At 52.5% G+C, this 22,049-nt stretch overlaps 1 protein-coding gene across 1 annotated transcript in view; it reads left to right on the forward strand.

The window, feature by feature from the left end:
- LOC147086717 (synaptonemal complex central element protein 1) overlaps positions 1-22,049 on the forward strand; it is a 59,126-nt gene that overhangs the window by 32,175 nt on the left and 4,902 nt on the right. The window contains exons 6-10 of the mRNA XM_085978869.1: positions 5,593-5,647; positions 8,517-8,606; positions 11,499-11,562; positions 18,528-18,594; positions 19,676-19,793. Of these exons, the coding sequence (XP_085834995.1) occupies positions 5,593-5,647; positions 8,517-8,606; positions 11,499-11,562; positions 18,528-18,594; positions 19,676-19,793 (394 nt within the window). The remainder of the gene's footprint in view (positions 1-5,592; positions 5,648-8,516; positions 8,607-11,498; positions 11,563-18,527; positions 18,595-19,675; positions 19,794-22,049) is intronic.

The raw sequence follows: 22,049 nt of genomic DNA on the forward strand, positions 1-22,049 counted from the left end.
GCACTGTCGGAGGGGCGGTACTGAGGGAGCGCCGCACTGTCGGAGGGGCGGTACTGAGGGAGCGCCGCACTGTCGGAGGGGCGGTACTGACGGAGCGCCGCACTGTCGGAGGGGCAGTACTGAGGGGGCGCCGCACTGTCGGAGGTGCCGTCTTTCAGATGAGACGTTAAACCGAGGCCCCGTCTGCCCTCGGGTGGATGTAAAAGATCCCACGGCCACTATTGGAAGAAGAGCAGGGGGGAGCTCTCCCCGGTGTCCTGGGGCCAATATTTATCCCTCAACCAACATCACTACAAGCAGATGATTTGGTCATTTATCACATTGCTGTTTGTGGGAGCTTGCTGTGCGCAAATTGGCTGCTGCGTTTCCTACGTTACAACCGTGAGTGCACTTCACAAAAGTTCTTCATTGACTGTAAGGTGCTTTCTGTTCTGGTATAACGCAGCCTCCTAATTGCATTCCTTTGCCTCATTTTAAGGTTTTGTGTCGCTCGAACTCAATATAAATCCACCCAGTTAAGAAAAGAAAGAGTTGCATTTCTACAGCGCCTTTAATGATCTCAGGACGCCCCAGAGCATTTTAAAACCAGCAGTGTACTTTTTCAAGGGTAGGGTCTTAAATCTAAACAAAGCAAACTACTTGGGTATGAGGGACGAGTTGGCTAAGGTAGATTGGGAAACTACATTAAAAGGTATAGACAAGCAATGGCTAGCGTTTAAAGAATTAAAACATAATTTACAACAAATACACATTCCTTTAAGGCACAAAAATCTCACGGGAAAAGTGGTCCAACCGTGGCTAACGAGAAGTTAAAGATAGTATTAGATCAAAGGAAGAGGCTTATAATGTTGCCAAAAAGAGTAGCAATCCTGAGGATTGGAGGATTTTAGAATTCAGCAAAGGAGGACCAAGAAATTGATAAAGGGAAAATAGAATAGGAGAGTAAACTAGTGAGAGACATAAAAACAGACTGTAAAAGCTTCTATAGGTATGTGAAGAGGAAAAGATTAGCGAAAGTAAATGTGGGTCCCTTACAGGCTGAGACAGGAGAAATTATAATGGGGAATAAGGAAATGGCAGAGAAATTAAACAAATACTTTGTGTCTGTCTTCACGGAAGAAGACACAAAAAACTTCCCGGAAATAGTGGCGAACCAAGACTCGAGTGAGAATGAGGAACTGAAATAAGTTAGTATTAGTAAATAAATAGTACTGGAGAAATTAATGGGCCTGAAAGCCGATAAATCCCCTGGACCTGATGGCCTACATCCTAGGGTTTTGAAAGAGGTGACTATAGAGGTAGTGAATGTATTGGTTGTCATTTTCCAAAATTCCATAGATTCTCGAACGGTTCCCGCGGATTGGAAGGTGGCAAATGTAACCCCGCTATTTAAGAAAGGAGGGAGAGAGAAAATGGGAAACTACAGACCAGTTAGCCTGACATCAGTAGTAGAGGAAATGCTAGAGTCGATTATTAAGGATGTGGTGACAGGGCACTTAAAAATTAATACGATTGGGCAGAGTCAACACGGATTTATGAAAGGGAAATCGTGTTTGACAAATCTGTTAAGAGCTTTTTGAGGTTGTAACTAGCAGAACAGATAAGGGGGAACGAGTGGATGTGGTGTATTTGGATTTTCAGAAAGCATTCGATAAGGTGCCACACAAGAGGTTACTAAACAAAATTAGGGCTCATGGGATTGGGGGTAATATACTAGCATGGATTGAGGATTGGTTAACAGACAGAAAACAGAGAGTAGGAATAAACGGGTCATTTTCGGGTTGGCAGGCTGTAACCAGTGGGGTACCACAAGGATCAGTGCTTGGGCCTCAGCTATTCACAATCTACAGCAATGATTTGGATGAGGGGACCAAATGTAAATATCCAAGTTTGCTGATGATACAAAGCTGGGTGGGAATGTAAGTTGTGAGGAGGATGCAAGGAGGCTTCAAGAGGATATCAACAGGCTAAGTGAGTGGGCAAGAACATGGCAAATGGAATATAATGTGGAGAAATGTGAAGTTATCCACTTTGGTCGGAAAATAGAAAAGCAGAGTATTTTTTAAATGGTGAGAGATTGGGAAATGTTGGTGTTCAGAGGGACCTGGGTGTCCTTGTACACGAATCACTGAAAGTTAACAGGCAGGTACAGCAAGCAATTCGGAAAGCAAATGGTATGTTGGCCTTTATTACAAGAGGATTTGAGTATAAGAGTAAAGACGTCTTACTGCAATTATATAGGGCCCTGGTGAGACCACACCTGGAGTATTGTGTACAGTTCTGGTCTCCTTACCTAAGGAAGGATATACTTGCCATAGAGGGAGTGCAACGAAGGTTCACCAGACTGGTTCCTGGGATGGGGGGATTGTCCTATGAGGAGAGATTGAGTAGATTGGGCCGATGCTCTCTGGAGTTTAGAAGAATGAGAGGTGATCCCATTGAAACATACAAGATTCTGAGGGGGGGGATTGACAGGGTAGATGCTGAGAGGCTGTTTCCCCCCTGGCTGGAGAGTCTCGAACCAGGGGTCACAGTCTCAGGATAAGGGGTCGGCCATTGAGGACTGAGATGAGGAGGAATTTCTTCACTCAGAGGGCGGTGAATCTTTGGAATTCTCTGCCCCAGAGGGCTGTGGAGGCTCAGTCGTTGAGTCTATTCAAGGCTGAGATCGAGAGATTTTTGAATATTAAGGGTTTTGGGGATATTGCAGGAAAGTGGAGATGAGGTAGAAGATCAGCCACGATCTCACTGAATGGCGGAGCAGGCTCGAGGGGCCGAATGGCCGACTCCTGCTCCTATTTCTGATGTCCGATCATTTGTTTATTTGCTGTTTGAGGAAGTTGCTGCGTGTGAATTGGCAGCTGTGTTCGTCAACCAAACAACAATGATCACACTTCAAAGGCAATTCATTAGCTGCGTGGTGCTCGGATATATGATAAGGTGAGATGTAAAGTTCCTTCTTTCCGAGTGCCACTACCAGTTGAATGTTGGTTAGTGAAAGAATAGTGATGCGCGCTGTATGTCATGACTGGAAAAAACTGTTAAAAGAAAAAGAGACTCGCATTTCTACAGAGTCTTGTACCACCTCAGGATGTCCCAAAGCGCATGAAGTGCAGTTGACGTAAGAAAACTACTAGGCACTTGGTCTAAGCGTTAAACAAAGCTTTAATCAACTGTTTTACAACATGGAGGTCTAGTTGTGTCCTTCACTAGTTCCTGTTAAAGAATGTCCTGAGCAAGCTGGGCCCGTGCCCGAGTATTTATACTCTCCCTGGACAGCGCCACCCGCAGGCCGCTCAGTTGATTCATGTCAGTCGTCACTGTTGTAATGTAGGAAATGCAGCAGCCAATTTGCTCATCGCAAGCTCCCACAAGCAGCAACAAGGTGATGACCAGATAATCTGGTTTTTTTAGTGATGTGGGTTGAGGGATAGATGTTGGCCCGGACACCAGAGAGAACTCCCCCCTGCTCTTCTTCCAGTAGTGGCCGTCAGATCTTTTACATCCACCAGAGAGAGCAGACGGGGCCTCGGTTTAACAACTCATCCGAAAGAGACGGCTCCTCCGACAGTGCAGCGCTCCCTCAGTACCGCCCCTCCGACAGTGCGGCGCTCCCTCAGTACCGCCCCTCCGACAGTGCGGCGCTCCCTCAGTACCGCCCCTCCGACAGTGCGGCGCTCCCTCAGTACCGCCCCTCCGACAGTGCGGCGCTCCCTCAGTACCGCCCCTCCGACAGTGCGGCGCTCCCTCAGTACCGCCCCTCCGACAGTGCGGCGCTCCCTCAGTACCGCCCCTCCGACAGTGCGGCGCTCCCTCAGTACCGCCCCTCCGACAGTGCGGCGCTCCCTCAGTACCGCCCCTCCGACAGTGCGGCGCTCCCTCAGTACCGCCCCTCCGACAGTGCGGCGCTCCCTCAGTACCGCCCCTCCGACAGTGCGGCGCTCCCTCAGTACCGCCCCTCCGACAGTGCGGCGCTCCCTCAGTACCGCCCCTCCGACAGTGCGGCGCTCCCTCAGTACCGCCCCTCCGACAGTGCGGCGCTCCCTCAGTACCGCCCCTCCGACAGTGCGGCGCTCCCTCAGTACCGCCCCTCCGACAGTGCGGTGCTCTCTCAGTACTGCACTGGAGTGTCAGACTGGATTTTTGTGCTCAAGTCTCTGGAGCAGGACTCGAACCCACAACCTTCTGACGCAGAGTCGAGAGTGCGACCCACTAAGCCACGGTGATGCAGTGCGTTGATGCATTGAAGGGTCTGTGTCATGGAACGCTACGACATAACTTTGCGTTTTTGATTTCCCCTCTGACAAACCTCCATCTTGTTTTGGATCACAACAGCCAGTTACCGAACTGAAAAACAGATGTCCTTTAATTTTGATGGACTGTGGTTCAAGGGGGACCTAAACGAGGGCAGAAAAAGCTGGGGTGGGGTGGGAGGGATGGGTATCTCAAATCAAATCAAATCAAATCAACTTTTATTGTCATTGTTAGTGCACAAGTGCAGTACAACGAAATGTAGGCTTGCGGCTCCCGAGAGTGTACATTTGGATTAGGACATTTAAACATTCAACATACATTTGGCTTGTAGTATATTAACATAAATATAACCATAATAAAGTGCATTGGCAGATGTGCAGGCTTTAGAGTTTATTTGTGGAGTTCAGTAGGATGACAGCCCTGGGAAAGAAGCTGTTCCTAAATCTGGTCGTACGGGTGCGAATGCATCTGTAGCGTCTCCCAGATGGCAGGAGGGCGAACAGACTGTGGCTGGGGTGGGTAGGGTCTTTGATGATGGACCGTGACCTCCGTAGGCAGCGTTTCTGGTATATGTGCTCTATGGTCGGTAGCCGGGTGCCGGTAATGCGTTGGGCAGTTTTGACTACCCGCTGCAGGGCTTTCCGGTCATAGGAGCTACAGCTGCCATACCACACTGTAATACAGTTTGTCAGGATGCTCTCTATAGTGCAGTGGTAAAAGTTAGAGAGGATCAGGGGTGACAGATTACATCCCTTCAGCCTCCTTAGGAAATATAGGCGCTGCTGGGCCTTCTTCACCAGAGAGGAGGTGTTGAGGGACCAGGAGAGGTCTTCCGTGATGTGGACTCCGAGGAACTTAAAGCTGTCCACCCTTTCCACCACAGCCCCATTGATGTGGATGGGGGTGTGACTTCCGCCTTTAGACTTCCTGAAGTCCACAATGATTTATTTTGTTTTCTTGATGTTAAGGGCCAGGTTGTTATCGGCGCACCACTTCACGAGATGCTGGACCTCCTCCCTGTAGGCTGACTCATCGTTGTTGGTGATCTGGCCTACTACCGTGGTGTCATCCGCAAACTTGATGATGGTGTTGGAACCATGAACAGCCACACAGTTGTGGGTGAAGAGGGAGTAGAGGAGGGGGCTCAGCACACATCCTTGTGGGGCCCCCGTGTTCAGGGTCGCGGGGGGGAGGTGTGGTTACCTAATTTGACAGACTGGGGTCTGTTTGTTAGGAAGTCCAGGGTCCAGTTGCAGAGGGAAGTGTTCAGGCCAAGAGTTTGGAGTTTGGTGGTAATCCAAATGATTTGATCTCCTTTCCAACAATCTTCCATTCCAGCAAATCTGAAGCGGCTGCACTTTCAGTATGAACATCATCAAGCTCAGACTGAAAGGTAAGAAAGAAAGACAAATTTAAACTGTGTCTCTCCATACCAATCTCCATACAATAAAATATAACAAACCAGTACCGTCGTCCGGTTCATCAAAACAATTCATTTTAGCCTTTATTTTTAGCAATTAATCCAAGCACCTACTTTGCTTTGGCCAACGAAATATCGGTTCCTGTCCACCGGTCCCACACCGGAAGCCCATTCTCCTCCTTGCCCCTTCCCCAGTACTCACGCCCTTCACTCCGTTTCTTTCCTGCCCTCCAGTTTTTCTCCTCTGTGGCCCTACCGAGTGGGCGTGTCGGCAGACAGCGAGTGCCAGCGGGGCTATTTACTCGTAGACCAGCTGATCGTGTCCTCACCTGCTAGGTACACACGCAAGAGATGATTTTAGCCTCCCTGAACCTGGGTACTGAATCTACCCCACTCGAGATCAGCACGAATCATGGGACAGAATTTGATGAGTTGCTGAGTTGCACTGCAGCCTTTACCAATTGAGGCTTTGTGGAGCTAGAATCCTAGACGTTTACGGCCCGTCGTGTCTGACATGAATCAGTCATCCATGGAAGAAAGACTTATGAAACAATACTGAGCGGCCTGCGGGCGGCGCTGTCCAGGGAGAGTATAAATACTCGGGCACGGGCCCAGCTTGCGCAGGGCATTCTTAACAGGAACTAGTGAAGGACACAACTGGACCTCCATGTTGTAAAACAGTTGATTAAAGCCTTGTTTAACGCTTAGACCAAGTGCCTAGTAGTTTTCTTACGTCAGTGTCGGTGCCGGCCGACAAGAGCTCTCCAGCCTAATCCCACTGTCCAGCTCTCGGTCCGTAGCCCTGGGGGTTACGGCGCTTCGAGTGCGTATCCAAGTACTTTTTAAATGTGATGAGGGTTTCTGCCTCGACCCCCCTTTCAGGCAGTGAGTTCCAGACCCCCATCACCCTCTGGGTGAAGAAAGTTCTCCTCAACTCCCCTCTAATCCTTCTCCCAATGACTTTAAATCTCTGCCCCCTGGTTACTGACCTCTCTGCTCAGGGAAATAGGTCCTTCCTATCCACTCTATCCAGGGCCCCTCATCATTTTATACACCTCGATTAAATCTCCCCTCAGCCTCCTCTGTTCCAGAGAAAACAACCCCGGCCTCTTCGATCTTTCCTCATCGCTAAAATTCCCCAGTCCTGGCCACATCCTCGTAAATCTCCTCTGCACCCTCTCTAGTGCGATCACATCCCTCCTGTAAAGATGGAGCTGCCCTTCATTCCCAGCCCACATTTAAAACAACAGCTGGAGAGTTGAATCTGATTACAATGCAACTTCTTTCCACTGACTTCTAAACTGCCCGCTACTTCAGATTCAAGAGTAAATATCCTGGCGCGCCCCCCACCCCCCACCCCCCAACCCCGCCCCATACCTCAAGGAGCAGAGACTCGTGGGTTGTGGCTGCTCGGTTTTGCAATGTGCTCTGCCGACGCATCAGAATCGTTCCCCATGAGGTGAATCCATCGTTCTCTGCAGGGCCCCAGCGCTAAAATATGGCCGAGGGGTTTCTGTTCCAAACTCCCAGGGGGAAAAATTCCGTTGTTTGCACCTCCCGTTAGCGCCCGGGCGCGGCGATGTTTGCGCCGCTCACGAAATTGACCAGACATTTTGCGGTGGCGCTAAACACTACCGCCACGATCTCCTGCGCCGGCAGATCGTGACATCAGTCGAGCGCGTAACGCCCCGTCAGCGCCCCGGAGCAGATATTGAGTGGCGCCCCCTGCCTTACCGCCTGCCGCTAGTAACGACAGGTTGAGGGGAGTGTTTTGCAGTCAGGAAGGGACTGGGGGAGCGCTATTTAAAGGCGACCGCTTCCTGCCTTTTTTTGTCGGTGACATTTTTGCACCACACATTCTGAGAGAGAGAGAGAGAGACTTCTGGAGAGATTCAACGCTGTGTGAAGGAGTTTTGAGTACTGAGCAGCACTTTGCAGGTTGGTTTTGATTTGCCCTTCCTTGCTTCGCCAGCGCTCTGAGATAGCGCCTCGCTCCTCGGCCTTAGCACCTTAAGACAGGTGTGAAGCGCCTGATTTAGCGCGCCAATCACCTCCTGGGGCGATAAAAGCCAAGTTTGCCATCGGAGGCGATAATTAGCGCCAAGCGCTGAACTTTGCGCACGGCCGATAATCGCATCCTAAACGGGGCGATACCGAATTTTTCCCCCCCAGTGTTTAATCACGGCCGGCGATTCGTGCCCACTCGCCTACCTGGAACTGACTTCCCTCGCAATAGGGTACGGTAGCATAGTGATTATATTACTGGACTAGTAATCCAGAGGCCTGCACTAATTTTCTGGAGGTGTGAATTCAAATCCCACCACGGCAGCTGTGGAATTTAAATTCAGTTCATTGAATAAATCTGGAATAAAAAGTTAGCATCAGTAATGGTGACCATGAAACTACCGGATTGTCGTAAAAACCCATCTGGTTCACTAATGTCCTTTAGAGAAGGAAATCTACCGTCCTGACCCGGTCTGGCCGGTACGTGACTCCAGACCCACAGCAATGACCCACAACTCTTAAATGGCCTCGCAAGCCCCACAGTTGTATAAGGCGGCTCACCACCACTTTCTCATGGGCAACAAATGCCGGCCTTGCCAGCAACGCCCACACCCCAGGAATAAAAAAAAACGGGATTTCACCACTGCTGGTTTTGGTCACGCAACTCTGAATGGCTAATAAAGTAAGAGGCAACTAATAAATAGCTCGTGGAAAAACGTGACCAAACCTGATGTGTTAGTGCTATCAGCGCAGGCAGCGCCCGCCAGTTCCGGTTACACTGTACCGAAATCCTCCTTCCGTCCCGAAATGTTAACGGCACTTTGTGTGATTTGTCCAGGCAGCTGAAGGTGAGCAGAGAGAGCAAGCAAAGAATCGAGGCGTTAACGTCTCAGGTCGAGGAAGAGAAGCTGGAAAGGAGGAAAGAAAGGTAACAAAGGACCAGAGTCCGATGAATATCCACATTGCAACAAGTCACAAGTAGCACACGCATGGAATCATAGAATGCTTACGGCACAGAGGGAGGCCATTTGGCCCGTCGAGCCCGTGCCGGTTCTCTGCAAGGGCACTTCAGCAAATCCCTTTCCCTGTAGCCCTGCAAATTTTTTCCTTCAAGTACTTCTCCAACTCCCTTTTGAAAGCCACGATTGAGTCTGCCTCCACCACCCTCTCAGGCAGTGCATTCCAGATCCTAACCACTCGCTGCGTAAAAAAGTTTATCCTCATGTCGCCTTTGGTTCTTCTGCCAGTCACCTTAAATCTGTGTCCTTTGGTTCGCGACCCTTCCGCCAATGGGTACAGTTTCTCTCTATCTACTCTGTCCAGACAGTGTCAGCTGTGGCTCAGTGGGTAGCACACGCGCCTCTAAGTCAGAAGGTTGTGGGTTTAAGTCGCACTCCAGAGACTCGAGCATATAAATCTAGGCTGACACTCCAGTGCAGTACTGAGGGAGCGCCGCACTGTCGGTGGGGCGGTACGGAGGGAGCGCCGCACTGTCGGAGGGGCGGTACTGAAGGAGCGCCGCACTGTCGGAGGGGCAGTACTGAAGGAGCGCCGCACTGTAGGAGGGGGAGTACTGAGGGAGCGCCGCACTGTCGGAGGGGCGGTACTAAGGGAGCGCCGCACTGTCGGAGGGGCGGTACTGAGGGAGCGCCGCACTGTCGGAGGGGCAGTACTGAGGGAGCGCCGCACTGTCGGAGGGGGAGTACTGAGGGAGCACCGCACTGTCGGAGGGGCGGTACTGAAGGAGCGCCGCACTGTAGGAGGGGGAGTACTGAGGGAGCGCCGCACTGTCGGAGGGGTGGTACTGAGGGAGCGCCGCACTGTCGGAGGGGCGGTACTAAGGGAGCGCCGCACTGTCGGAGGGGCGGTACTGAGGGAGCGCCGCACTGTCGGAGGGGGGGTACTGAGGGAGCGCCGCACTGTCGGAGGGGCGGTACTGAGGGAGCGCCGCACTGTCGGAGGGACGGTACTGAGGGAGTGCCGCACTGTCGGAGGGGCGGTACTGAGGGAGCGCCGCACTGTCGGAGGGGCGGTACTGAGGGAGCGCCGCACTGTCGGAGGGACGGTACTGAGGGAGCGCCGCACTGTCGGAGGGGCGGTACTGAGGTAGCGCCGCACTGTCGGAGGGGCGGTACTGAGGGAGCGTCGCACTGTCGGAGGGGCGGTACTGATGGAGCGCCGCACTGTCGGAGGGGCGGTACTGAGGGAGCGCCGCACTGTCGGAGGGGCGGTACTGAGGGAGCGCCGCACTGTCGGAGGGGCGGTACTGAGGGAGCGCCGCACTGTCGGAGGGGCGGTACTGAGGGAGCGCCGCACTGTCGGAGTGGCGCTACTGAGGGAGCGCCGCACTGTCGGAGGGGCGGTACTGAGGGAGAGCCGCACTGTCGGAGGGGCGGTACTGAGGGAGCGCCGCACTGTCGGAGGGGGAGTACTGAGGGAGCGCCGCACTGTCGGAGGGGCGGTACTGAGGGAGCGCCGCACTGTCGGAGGGGCAGTACTGAGGGAGCGCCGCACTGTCGGAGGGGCGGTACTGAGGGAGCGCCGCACTGTCGGAGGGGCGGTACTGAGGGAGCGCCGCACTGTCGGAGGGGCGGTACTGAGGGAGCGCCGCACTGTCGGAGGGTCAGTACTGAGGGAGCGCCGCACTGTCGGAGGGGCGGTACTGAGGGAGCGCCGCACTGTCGGAGGGGCGGTACTGAGGGAGCGCCGCACTGTCGGAGGGGCGGTACTTAGGGAGCGCCGCACTGTCGGAGGGGCGGTACTGAGGGAGCGCCGCACTGTCGGAGGGGCGGTACTTAGGGAGCGCCGCACTGTCGGAGGGGCGGTACTGAGGGAGCGCCGCACTGTCGGAGGGGCGGTACTGAGGGAGCGCCGCACTGTCGGAGGGGCGGTACTGAGGGAGCGCCGCACTGTCGGAGGGGCAGTACTGAGGGAGGGCCGCACTGTCGGAGGGGCGGTACTGAGGGAGCGCCACACTGTCGGAGGGGCGGTACTGAGGGAGCGCCGCACTGTCGGAGGGGCGGTACTGAGGGAGCGCCGCACTGTCGGAGGGGCAGTACTGAGGGAGGGCCGCACTGTCGGAGGGGCGGTACTGAGGGAGCGCCGCACTGTCGGAGGGGCGGTACTGAGGGAGCGCCGCACTGTCGGAGGGGCGGTACTGAGGGAGCGCCGCACTGTCGGAGGGGCGGTACTGAGGGAGCGCCACACTGTCAGAGGTGACATCTTTCGGATGAGACGTTAAATGGAGGCGCCGTCACAATTATGTGGGCCAGGCTGGATGGACCAGAGCTCCTTTACCTGTCTGTTAACTGTTTACGTTGATTACACAACTCACCCCAATGACACTGATAGTCCTTTTTTTCACATCTATCGACTGGATTCTTCAAAGAAATCTAATAATCCTGCCAGCCTCAGTCCTGGCTGAAAGTCGCCAGGGCCCTGAGCTTCTGCAACTTCCGAAACATATCCCGGACTCTCCAGCGCCAATCTCCTGCACTCTCCCGGACTGCTTACAGTTACGGATCTGTGCCTGGATTCCTGAAGCCGCCGGACATCAGTCTCCATCTGTGTATCCAGTCCCAGACCCACGATCTCCGACTCCCAGTGAGCCCACAGTGAAATCCTAGATCCACCGCTGCGGCAAAATGTAGCAGTGTAGCGCTCTGTGCTTTGTTTAAGTGACCAGTTTACACTTCTAACTCTCCTTAGACTACTGCTTTGTGCTTGCATTTATGTACGTCTTGCAAACATTTTGAAAAATATGCAATTTATACGAAGTGGAAAATGTTCACATTTTCATCAATCTTCTTAATGCTTTCAGGAAGGCATTTGAGCAGGAACTCGAGGAGCTCATAAGGAAGCACAAATGGATGGCGGAATTTTATGTAAGTAAAATAGTATATAGGATAACAATAATTTGGGAAAACCTCTGAGTCCCAGGGCGAGATTACTGCCTTTAGTCACCTCTGTGTCAGCCAGTGGCTCAGTGGGTCGCACACTCGCTACCTTCTGAGTCAGAAGGTTGTGGGTTCAAATCCCACTCCTGTGGTGTATGTAACCTGTTCCACCTTAAGAGAACTTAAGCCTGTTCCACCTTAAGAGATGTACTACTTTCTCTGGCTGCTGTATACGTAATACCGGTGGTGACCACCGGTATATAAGTACTGTGTAGTGATATTGCTGTTAGTATAGCCCTGACCTCCAACTAGTAAAGACCTGTTGAAACGTTATTCTTGTAGTCTGTGTCAGTAATTAATCTTAAATACAACTAGAACACACAGACTTAACAGTGGCGACGAGTCCGATTCTTACCCTGCGGCAGTTTATATCCACGGCGGCTTCGTCCACAGAACGGGCGTCGAAGAGAGGCATCCACCCTCATCACCCTGCTGGAAGACACGTCGCGCGGCAGGCATCGAGAACCCGGAGTGCAGAAGATATCCTGAACTCGAAGCCTCCATCAGCGGCAGTCAGCTATCTTCCTTCTACCTCGGTGGTGGGTAAGCCGGTCAGCGACGCGAGCAGAAAGTCGGCCGCTTTGGCTGTACAGACGGGGAGGGAAGACGGAGGAATAAGGGCGGTGAGATCGATCGCGACCGGAGATAAGGGCCGGGCCGCATTCGGGCCAAAAGGCGCAGCGCGGGGACATCGATCGCGGCTGGTGATAAGGGCCGGGCCGCATTCGGGCCAAAAAGGCGCAGCGTCTGGGGCGACTGAAGGCGCGAGAGCCGCGGTGAAGGCGAACGCAGCCGGTGCTAATAACCGGGCTGCAAGAAGGGCTGCGAGGCGCGACATCGGGGAAGCGCGAATGCCCGAGGGAGCCGCGGTGAAGCGGAGACAGCGTCGGGGGAGTTACTAACCGCTGGGAAAGGGGAGCAGCAGCGGCACGCCAAACGCCATTGCAGCCAGCGGGTGAAGAAGGCGAGCGCGGGAAAGACCGCCAAGTGCGGGAAACCGCCATTTTGTAGGCGGAGGACGAAGACAAGAGCGGGAAGCCGCCACCTTGGAAAAAGGGAAATCACTAAAAAAAATTGCAACGATGCCTAAACATGGGAACATTAATACCTTTGATAGCGACATCGAAGATTGGGCCACGTATGTAGAACGCATACAAAATTATTGTAAAGCAAATAAAATCCCAGATGATGAGAAAGCACTAACTTTATTAAACTTAATGGGTGCGAAGACATACGGGCAATTGAAACACCTTTTATCACCAGATGAACCGGCGGAGAAGACGTTCGAGGAGATTGTTACTGTCCTGAGAAATCATCTAAACCCCACGCCGCTGATGCTAGCGGAACGATTTAAATTTTACAGCAGAAAGCAGCTGAAAGATGAAAGCAATGCTGAATATTTAATGGAATTGCGTAAGCTAGCAAAGTACTGTCAGTTTGGAACGGGACTAACAGATGCGCTAAGAGATAAATTTGTGTGTGGATTATTAAAAGAAGATACACAAAAGCGACTGCTCGAGGAGAATGAGCTGACGCTTGAGAAAGCGGTCACTATGGCAGCATCACACGAAGCCGCAGCGAGAGGCACGGCAGTAATGCAGCTACGGTCACCGGAACTCAGTACAAGTCAATTGGTTTTGAGTACTGTAAAATGTTATCGTTGTGGAAAGACAACGCACGATCAGAACCAGTGTTGGTTTAAAAACCAAGAATGCAGAACGTGTGGCAGGCTTGGCCACATAGCTAAAGTATGCCGGTCAGGAAAGAAGACCAGCAACAAAAAGTCACCGCAAGGAAAATACATAAAGGTACACAAGGTGACAAAGAACAGTTCGAACGAACAGAAGTCAGATTCAGACGCCAGCAGTAATGAACTGGGTAGCTTAAGAGTACACAACGTTGGTAAGGATGCAGATCTCCAGACAATTTGGGTCACTCTTCAGATAGCAGGAGTCCAAGTAAAGATGGAATTGGACACTGGATCGGCATTGACGGTCATGAATAAGAAAGATTACAAAAGGTTATTCCAACATATTCCCCTACGGGATACGGAGATTATATTGAAAACATACACGGGGCAAAGAGTGTACCCCATCGGAAAGATAGAGGTAAAAGTGGTCCACAAGGGCAAAGAAAGCCAAGTAATGGACTTATATGTGCTACCTGAAGGAGGTCCACCACTACTGGGACGGGAGTGGATTAGGAAAATGAATATGGACTGGCACTCCTTAAAGGCACTAACGGTAGATTCCGGGGAAACAGATGTCAAACCTAAACGATTGTCCAGAATATTGGATGATGCTAAAGAGGTGTTCCAGCAGGGACTGGGAACACTGAGAGGAATTACGTCAAACATCAAGATTGATGAACATGCACACCCAAAATTTTTCAAAGCCAGACCGGTACCCTATGCAATACGACCTGCTGTAGAAGCAGAACTGGAAGCGCTAGAACGTTCAGGTGTACTGTCTAAGGTAGATTGGAGTGAGTGGGCTACGCCCATTGTTCCCGTTATGAAACGTCCTTCGAGCAACAAGCCAGGAGAACCAGGGAAGGTTCGCATCTGTGGAGACTTCAAGATCACCGTTAATCCGGTGCTTCACATGGTGCAGTATCCGCTTCCGCGGATTGAGGATATTTTTGCTTCGTTGTCTGGCGGGAAACACTTCACCAAGATAGACCTGGCGCAGGCGTACTTGCAGATGGAGGTTGAAGAAGAGTCACGCCAGTACCTCACGATCAACACGCATAGAGGTTTGTACCGGTATAATAGGCTGGTTTTTGGAGTGGCATCGGCTCCAGCAATTTGGCAGAGGGCCATGGAGCAGGTATTACAGGGAATTCCAGGCACACAATGTTACCTGGACGATATTCTGATTACAGGAGATGGTGATGAAGAACACCTCGCAAACTTGGAACTGGTGCTCAACAGACTGAAAGAGTATGGACTTCGAGTTAATCGGCAGAAATGTGAGTTCTTTCAGAAGCGGATCTCGTACTGTGGTCATGTCATTGACCGGGAGGGGCTTCATAAGTCTCCTGACAAGATAGAGGCAGTTGTAAAGGCTCCCGCTCCGGATAATGTCTCTCAGTTGAGGTCGTTTCTAGGATTGATTAACTATTACCATAAGTTTCTACCGAATCTATCCACGGTACTGCACCCGCTGAACGCTCTTTTACAGAAGGGGGTACCATGGGAATGGAGCGAAAACTGTAAGAAGGCATTTCGCAAAAGCAAAGAATTGATCACCTCAGAGGAAGTGTTGGCTCACTTCAACCCGACACTGCCTATTCGGTTGGCTTGTGATGCTTCTCCATATGGTATTGGGGCAGTACTCTCACACAAGTTGCCAAATGGCACGGAAGGGCCAGTCGCGTTTGCATCCAGATCATTGACCTCCGCTGAGCGCAACTATGCGTAGATCGATAGGGAGGCTCTCAGCCTTGTATGGGGAGTGAAGAAGTTTAATCATTACCTGCAGGGCCAAAAATTCACACTTCTGACAGACCATCAGCCGTTGGTATCCATTTTTAACCCTAAGAAGGGTGTTTCGGTGATGACAGCACAGAGACTCCAGAGATGGTCCCTTTTCCTAGGGGCACATCAATATCAAATAGAATTCAAAGGTACAAAGCAGCATGGCAATGCTGATGGGCTGTCACGCCTGCCACTACCTGAAGAAGAAGAGACGACGAAAGTTGACCCTGTTGAGTTATTTCATTCGACCATCATCGAGTGTTTACCAGTCACCAATGCAAGTATTGAAAGAGAAACCAGGAACGACCCGACACTGTCCCGAGTCTACGAGGTGACAGTGAAGGGATGGCCAACACGGGGTGATCCTCTGTTACCGGCATTCTCGGCAAGGCGAGACCAGCTGTCCGTCTGCCATGGTACTTTGATGTACGGGACAAGAGTGATTATTCCTCCCAAGTTAAGGGAAAGAGTTCTAAAGGAACTGCATGAAGGTCATCTGGGGGGAGTTAAGATGAAAAGTCTTGCTAGGGCTTATGTAAGGTGGCCGGGTATTGACCAACAGATAGAGGAGTTGACGAAAAGCTGCGCTGGGTGCCAAAAAGTGCAAAATGCACCTCCGATCGCACCGCTACACCCATGGGAATGGCCTTCAGCCCCATGGCAACGCGTACATATTGACTTTGCTGGTCCATTCATGGACTCCATGTTCCTAATTGCGGTGGACGCACATTCCAAATGGCCAGAAGTGATCAAGATGAATACCACTACTTCAGAAAAGACAATTGCGGTGTTAAGAACAATATTCGCAAGGAACGGATTGCCAGAACAGATATGTTCGGACAACGGACCACAGTTCGTGTCGGAAGAATTCCAAAAATTCTTAAAGAAGAATGGGGTGAAACATTATACCTCTGCCCCATATCATCCGGCGACAAACGGGTTGGCCGAGAGATTTGTCCAAACATTCAAAAAGGCAATAAAGGCCATGAACGATGATCAGATTCCGCTACAACACAAGGTGGACAATTTCCTAATGGCATATCGAAACGCCGCTCATGCAGTAACTAACCAAAGTCCTGCCATGATGTTTTATAACAGGAGGTTGTGGTCCAGGTTGGACTTGTTAAAACCAAATGTGCGGAGGGAAGTGGAAAACAAACAGTTCCGGCATATTAATAACAAGACCACTCGAAGTTTCGACGTAGGACAACCAGTGTTGGCAAGGGACTATGGAAACGAAAAATGGCAGTCCGGAACAATTCAGGCCAGACAAGGACCTCTGATGTACACAGTAGATATTGGTAACAATGTGATAAGGCGTCATGCGGATCAACTGGTAGAATCAAGAGCAAGGGTCGAACCCATGGTTGCGACAGAGACAACTGTGGAAGACGTTAATGAACCTGAAGCATCTACCTCGGCAGGGAATGTACCTGATGATGACGTCCAATACATAGGAAACCAACTAGAGGAGTCACCTCAGCAACAAGAATCAGAGACCACTGAAAGGCGTTATCCAACCCGAATCAGAAGGCCTCCTGAGAGACTGAACCTTTGAACTGTTTATACCTGAAGTTATATATGTATATATGTTATTATGTTATGTTAAATGGGGATATGACTGTTAAGCTAAAAAGGGAGGATTGTGGTGTATGTAACCTGTTCCACCTTAAGAGAACTTAAGCCTGTTCCACCTTAAGAGATGTACTACTTTCTCTGGCTGCTGTATACGTAATACCGGTGGTGACCACCGGTATATAAGTACTGTGTAGTGATATTGCTGTTAGTATAGCCCTGACCTCCAACTAGTAAAGACCTGTTGAAACGTTATTCTTGTAGTCTGTGTCAGTAATTAATCTTAAATACAACTAGAACACACAAACTTAACAACTCCAAAGACACGAGTATAAAAAACTAGGCCGACACAATCTGGTGCAATACTGAGGGAGCGCCGCACTGTCGGAGGGGCGGTACTGAGGGAGCGCCGCACTGTCGGAGGTGCAGTACTGAGGGAGCGCCGCACTGTCGGAGGGGCGGTACTGAGGGAGCGCCGCACTGTCGGAGGGGCGGTACTGAGGGAGCGCCGCACTGTCGGAGGGGCAGTACTGAGGGAGCGCCGCACTGTCGGAGGGGCGGTACTGAGGGAGCACCGCACTGTCGGAGGGGCGGTACTGAGGGAGCGCCGCACTGTCGGAGGGGCGGTACTGAGGGAGCGCCGCACTGTCGGAGGGGCGGTACTGAGGGAGCGCCGCACTGTCGGAGGGGCGGTACTGAAGGAGCGCCGCACTGTCGGAGGGGCGGTACTGAGGGAGCGCCGCACTGTCGGAGGGGCAGTACTGAGGGAGCGTCGCACTGTCGGAGGGGCTGTACTGAGGGAGCGCCGCACTGTGGGAGGGGCGGTACTGAGGGAGCGCCGCACTGTCAGAGGGGCGGTACTGAGGGAGCACCGCACTGTCGGAGGGGCTGTACTGAGGGAGCGCCGCACTGTCGGAGGGGCGGTACTGAGGGAGCGCCGCACTGTAGGAGGGGCAGTACTGAGGGAGCACCGCACTGTCGGAGGGGCGGTACTGAGGGAGCGCCGCACTGTCGGAGGAGCAGTACTGAGGGAGCGCCGCACTGTCGGAGGGGCGGTACTGAGGGAGCGCCGCACTGTCGGAGGGGCTGTACTGATGGAGCGCCGCACTGTCGGAGGTGCAGTACTGAGGGAGCGCCGCACTGTCGGAGGGGCCGTCTTTCAGATGAGACGTTAAACCGAGGCCCCGTCTGCCCTCTCGGGTGGATGTAAAAGATCCCACGGCCACTATTGGAAGAAGAGCAGGGGGGAGTTCTCCCCGGTGTCCTGGGGCCAATATTTATCCCTCAACCAACATCACTAAAAACAGATGATCTGGTCATTATCACATTGCTGTTTGTGGGAGCTTGCTGTGCGCTCCATCAGTACCGTCCCCTCCGACAGTGCGGCGCTCCCTCAGTGCTGCCCCTCCGACAGTGCGGCGCACCCTCAGTACCGCCCCTCCGACAGTGCGGCGCTCCCTCAGTACCGCCCCTCCGACAGTGCGGCGCTCCCTCAGTACCGCCCCTCCGACAGTGCGGCGCTCCCTCAGTACCGCCCCTCCGACAGTGCGGCGCTCCCTCAGTATTGCACTGGATTGTGTCGGCCTAGATCTTTGTGCTCAGGTCTCTGGAGAGGGACAACCTTGTGACTCAGGCGGGAGTGCTCGCAACTGAACCACGGCTGACACATGTACGCCTACAAAACTCTAACAAAAGATATTGAAGAATATATCCATGGAAAGTTAAGGAAACACAAAAGCTCATATTTCTCTCCCTTAAGCAGGGTTACTCCCATATATAATTGCCGCTGCTCACCTTTAGTCCATAATCCCTGTAATCTTTCTCTGTCCTGTTCCATCAGACTCCAGCGAGACTTGAACTTGAAATGCGCAGCATCGAAAACACCAAACAGCAGCTTCTGACTGAAGGTAATCCCGCCCCCGGCTAGGAATATCCCCGTGCTTTAAATAATGCTCACGATTTGCAAAGCGTAGCCCCTTCCACACCACCCCGCTCCCCCGGAGTCCCGCGACCAGCCCCGCTCCCCAAGGCCATCACCTACCTGTGTGCTTCCAGCGGCCTGCCTGGGGCTCCTCCCACAGCGCCGTCTGTATGGACGCGATGTTAAACCAAGAGCCCAGCGGCAGCGTTCAGAGAAAATGGAGTTCGGTCACGGACCAGCCATGATCTCATTGAATGGCGGAACAGGCTCGAGGGGCTCAATGGCCTCCTCCTCCACCTATGTTCCTATTAGTAGGGTGTCCTGCCCAATATTTTTTTTAAATTCATTTGTGAGATGTGGGCGTCGCTGGCGAGGCCCGGCATTTATTGCCCATCCCTAATCGCCCTTGAGAAGGTGGTGGTGAGCCGCCTTCTTGAACCGCTGCAGTCCGTGTAGTGAAGGTACTCCCACAGCGCTGTTAGGGAGGGAGTTCCAGGATTTTGACCCAGCGACGATGAAGGATCGGCCGATATATTTCCAAGTCAGGATGGTGTGTGTGACTTGGAGGGGAACTTGGAGGTGGTGGTGTTCCCGTGCGCCTGCTGCCCTTGTCCTTCTAGGTGGAAGAGGTCGCGGGTTTGGGAGGTGCTGCCGAAGAAGCCTTGGCGAGTTGCTGCAGTGCATCTTGTAGATGGTCCACACTGCAGCCATGGTGCGCCGGTGGTGGAGGGAGTGAATGTTTAAGGTGGTGGACGGGGTGCCGATCAAGCGGGCTGCTTTGTCCTGGATGGTGTCGAGCTTCTCGAGTGTTGTTGGAGCTGCACTCATCCAGGCAAGTGGAGAGTGTTCCATCACACTCCTGACTTGTGCCTTGTAGATATTAATGGGCATTTCATCTCTGCTGTTCATGACACCTTGCTGTGCACAAACGACATCTGCGCTCATGACAACAGCGACTGGGACTTAATAATAATTGATAGTGTGCGCAGCGCAGGAGATGCGTGAGGGGTAAGGTACGATATACTTGCAGTTCTCTCCTTATTAATGTGTGTTTTTCTTTGAAACAGAGCACGTGACAAAGGAGAAATTGTGCACCCTGGATAAGGAGCTGAACGCTCTCCAACTGCGAGGAGCTGCCTCCGACGAGGTTCTCTTCCTGCAAAGCAAAGAGGCTAAATTCACCCAGTACGTACAGTAACGCCAGTCAGCGAAGGTGTAAAGCTGCACTTAACCAGACCAGCTCGGCAGCGTTTGGTGTTTGAAGGTGGCCGACTAGGATTCCATCGGGGTCACCACAGCAGTGTGTAGCTGGGCCATGCACTGCTGAAGGTCCCGCGTTTGGTCCCCAGCCAGACTAGTAATAAAGAGCGTTGTAATTAGCCTCAGCACCAGCTCTCCTGGTTAAGGGAGACTCTGAGATTGAACAATTTTTGTTAACCAAAGGTATTAAGGGATACGAGGCAAAGGCGGGTAGATGGTGTTAGGACACAGATCAGCCGTGATCTCACTGAATGGCGGAACAGGCTCGAGGGTCTGAATGGCCTCTTCCTGTTCCTATGTTCCCATCAAACTTGCATTTATACAGTCTCTTTCAGGACCTCAGGATACGGTCGGCGTAGAGAAGATGTTTCCACTTGGGGAGTCCAAAACCTAAATATTTTTGGACACTGGAATCGAGGGGTATGGGCGGGAAGGTGGAGTTGAGGTCAAAGAGCAGTCCTGATCTTATTGAATGGCGGAGCAGGCTCGAGGGGCCGAACGGCCGACTCCTGCTCCTAATTCTAATTCTTATGTGCTTATAGCGGGCACAAGCTGCTTTACGACTCTCTCTCTGCGGGAGAGCCTTCAGAGCAACCCTGCCCATCCTCCAAACCGAGCAGAAACCTTTGTCTCCAGCCTGGTCCCACCTGCCAGCCGTGAAGGTGTGGAGGGGGTGGGGTGGCAACTGGGATTGGGCTGAGCTGTGAAGCCCCCTGTGCTCAAATGGCGACCGCCATTCATCGACGGCTAGCACCTGTGGAACCACGTCCCAGCAAGAGGCAGCACCTTCCGATCTGCTCAAATAGCGCGTGTCGTGACACTGGCAGGTTTAGACTCCTGCGTGATCCGTTCGTTCACAGACTGTAACTCCAGCCCTGTCCGAGCTGCACTACCAGGCTTCTGCCAGTGGAGGCCGGCACAAGGCCAGTTAACGGCACCGCTCCCCCAGAGCTTACCCTGGCCTTAACCCACAAGAGCACAAGTGGTGGAGCCCCCGAGACTGCAGCATAATATCATCACATTTGTATGCCGTATAGATATGTAGGTGTATTACTGTTAGTTCATTCTTCTACTTAAAATACCATAATTTACAGAAAATAATCAGACAGGCTAATGGGATGCTGGCCTTTAGATCTCGAGGACTAGAATACAAGGGGGTAGAAGTTATGCTGCAGCTGTACAAAGCCCTGGTTAGACCACACCTGGAGCACTGGGAGCAGTTCTGGGCACCACACCTTAGGAAGGATAGTCTTCGAGGGAGTGCAGCGTAGGTTTACCAGAATGTTACCTGGACTCCAAGGGGTTAGATTACGAGGAGAGATTACACAAACTAGGGTTGTATTCCCTGGGATTTAGAAGGTTAAGGGGTCGATCTGATCGAAGTTTTCAAGATATTAAGGGGAACTCATAGGGTAGAGAGAGAGAAACTATTTCTGCTGGTTGGGGAGTCTCGGACTAGGGGGCAGAGTCTAAAAATTAGAGCCAGACCTTTCAGGGGTGAAGTTAGGAAACACTTCGACACACAAAGGTTGGTAGAAGTTTGGAACTCGCTTCCGCAAACGGCAATTGATGCCGGATCAATTGTTCATTTTAAATCTGAGATTGATCGATTTTTGATAACCAAAGGGATACGGGGCAAAGGCGGGTAGATGGAGTTAGGACACAGATCAGCCATGATCTCATTGAATGGCAGAACAGCCTCGAGGGGCTGAACAGCCTCCTCCTGTTCCTATGTTAGCTTTGAGTTGCAATATGAATGTTTCTTAAAAAAGTTTTCAGTCTTCCCCTGGAGTCCCAGCACCGTGGGGTCTCAGCCCTTCCCCTGGAGTCCCTGCACCGTGGGGTCTCAGCCCTTCCCCTGGAGTCCCAGCACCGTGGGGCCTCGGCCCTTCCCCTGGAGTCCCTGCACCGTGGGGTCTCAGCCCTTCCCCTGGAGTCCCAGCACCGTGGGGTCTCAGCCCTTCCCCTGGAGTCCCAGCACCGTGGGGTCTCAGCCCTTCCCCCGGTGTCCCTGCACCGTGGGGCCTCGGCCCTTCCCCTGGAGTCCCAGCACCGTGGGGTCTCAGCCCTTCCCCTGGAGTCCCAGCACCGTGGGGTCTCAGCCCTTCCCCCGGTGTCCCTGCACCGTGGGGCCTCGGCCCTTCCCCTGGTGTCCCTGCACCGTGGGGTCTCAGCCCTTCC

This window comes from Somniosus microcephalus, unplaced genomic scaffold, assembly GCF_052327205.1.
Source record: "Somniosus microcephalus isolate GS21.2 unplaced genomic scaffold, FLI_Smic_1.0 unresolved_chr7, whole genome shotgun sequence".
In the NCBI taxonomy this organism is placed as follows: Eukaryota; Metazoa; Chordata; class Chondrichthyes; order Squaliformes; family Somniosidae; genus Somniosus; species Somniosus microcephalus.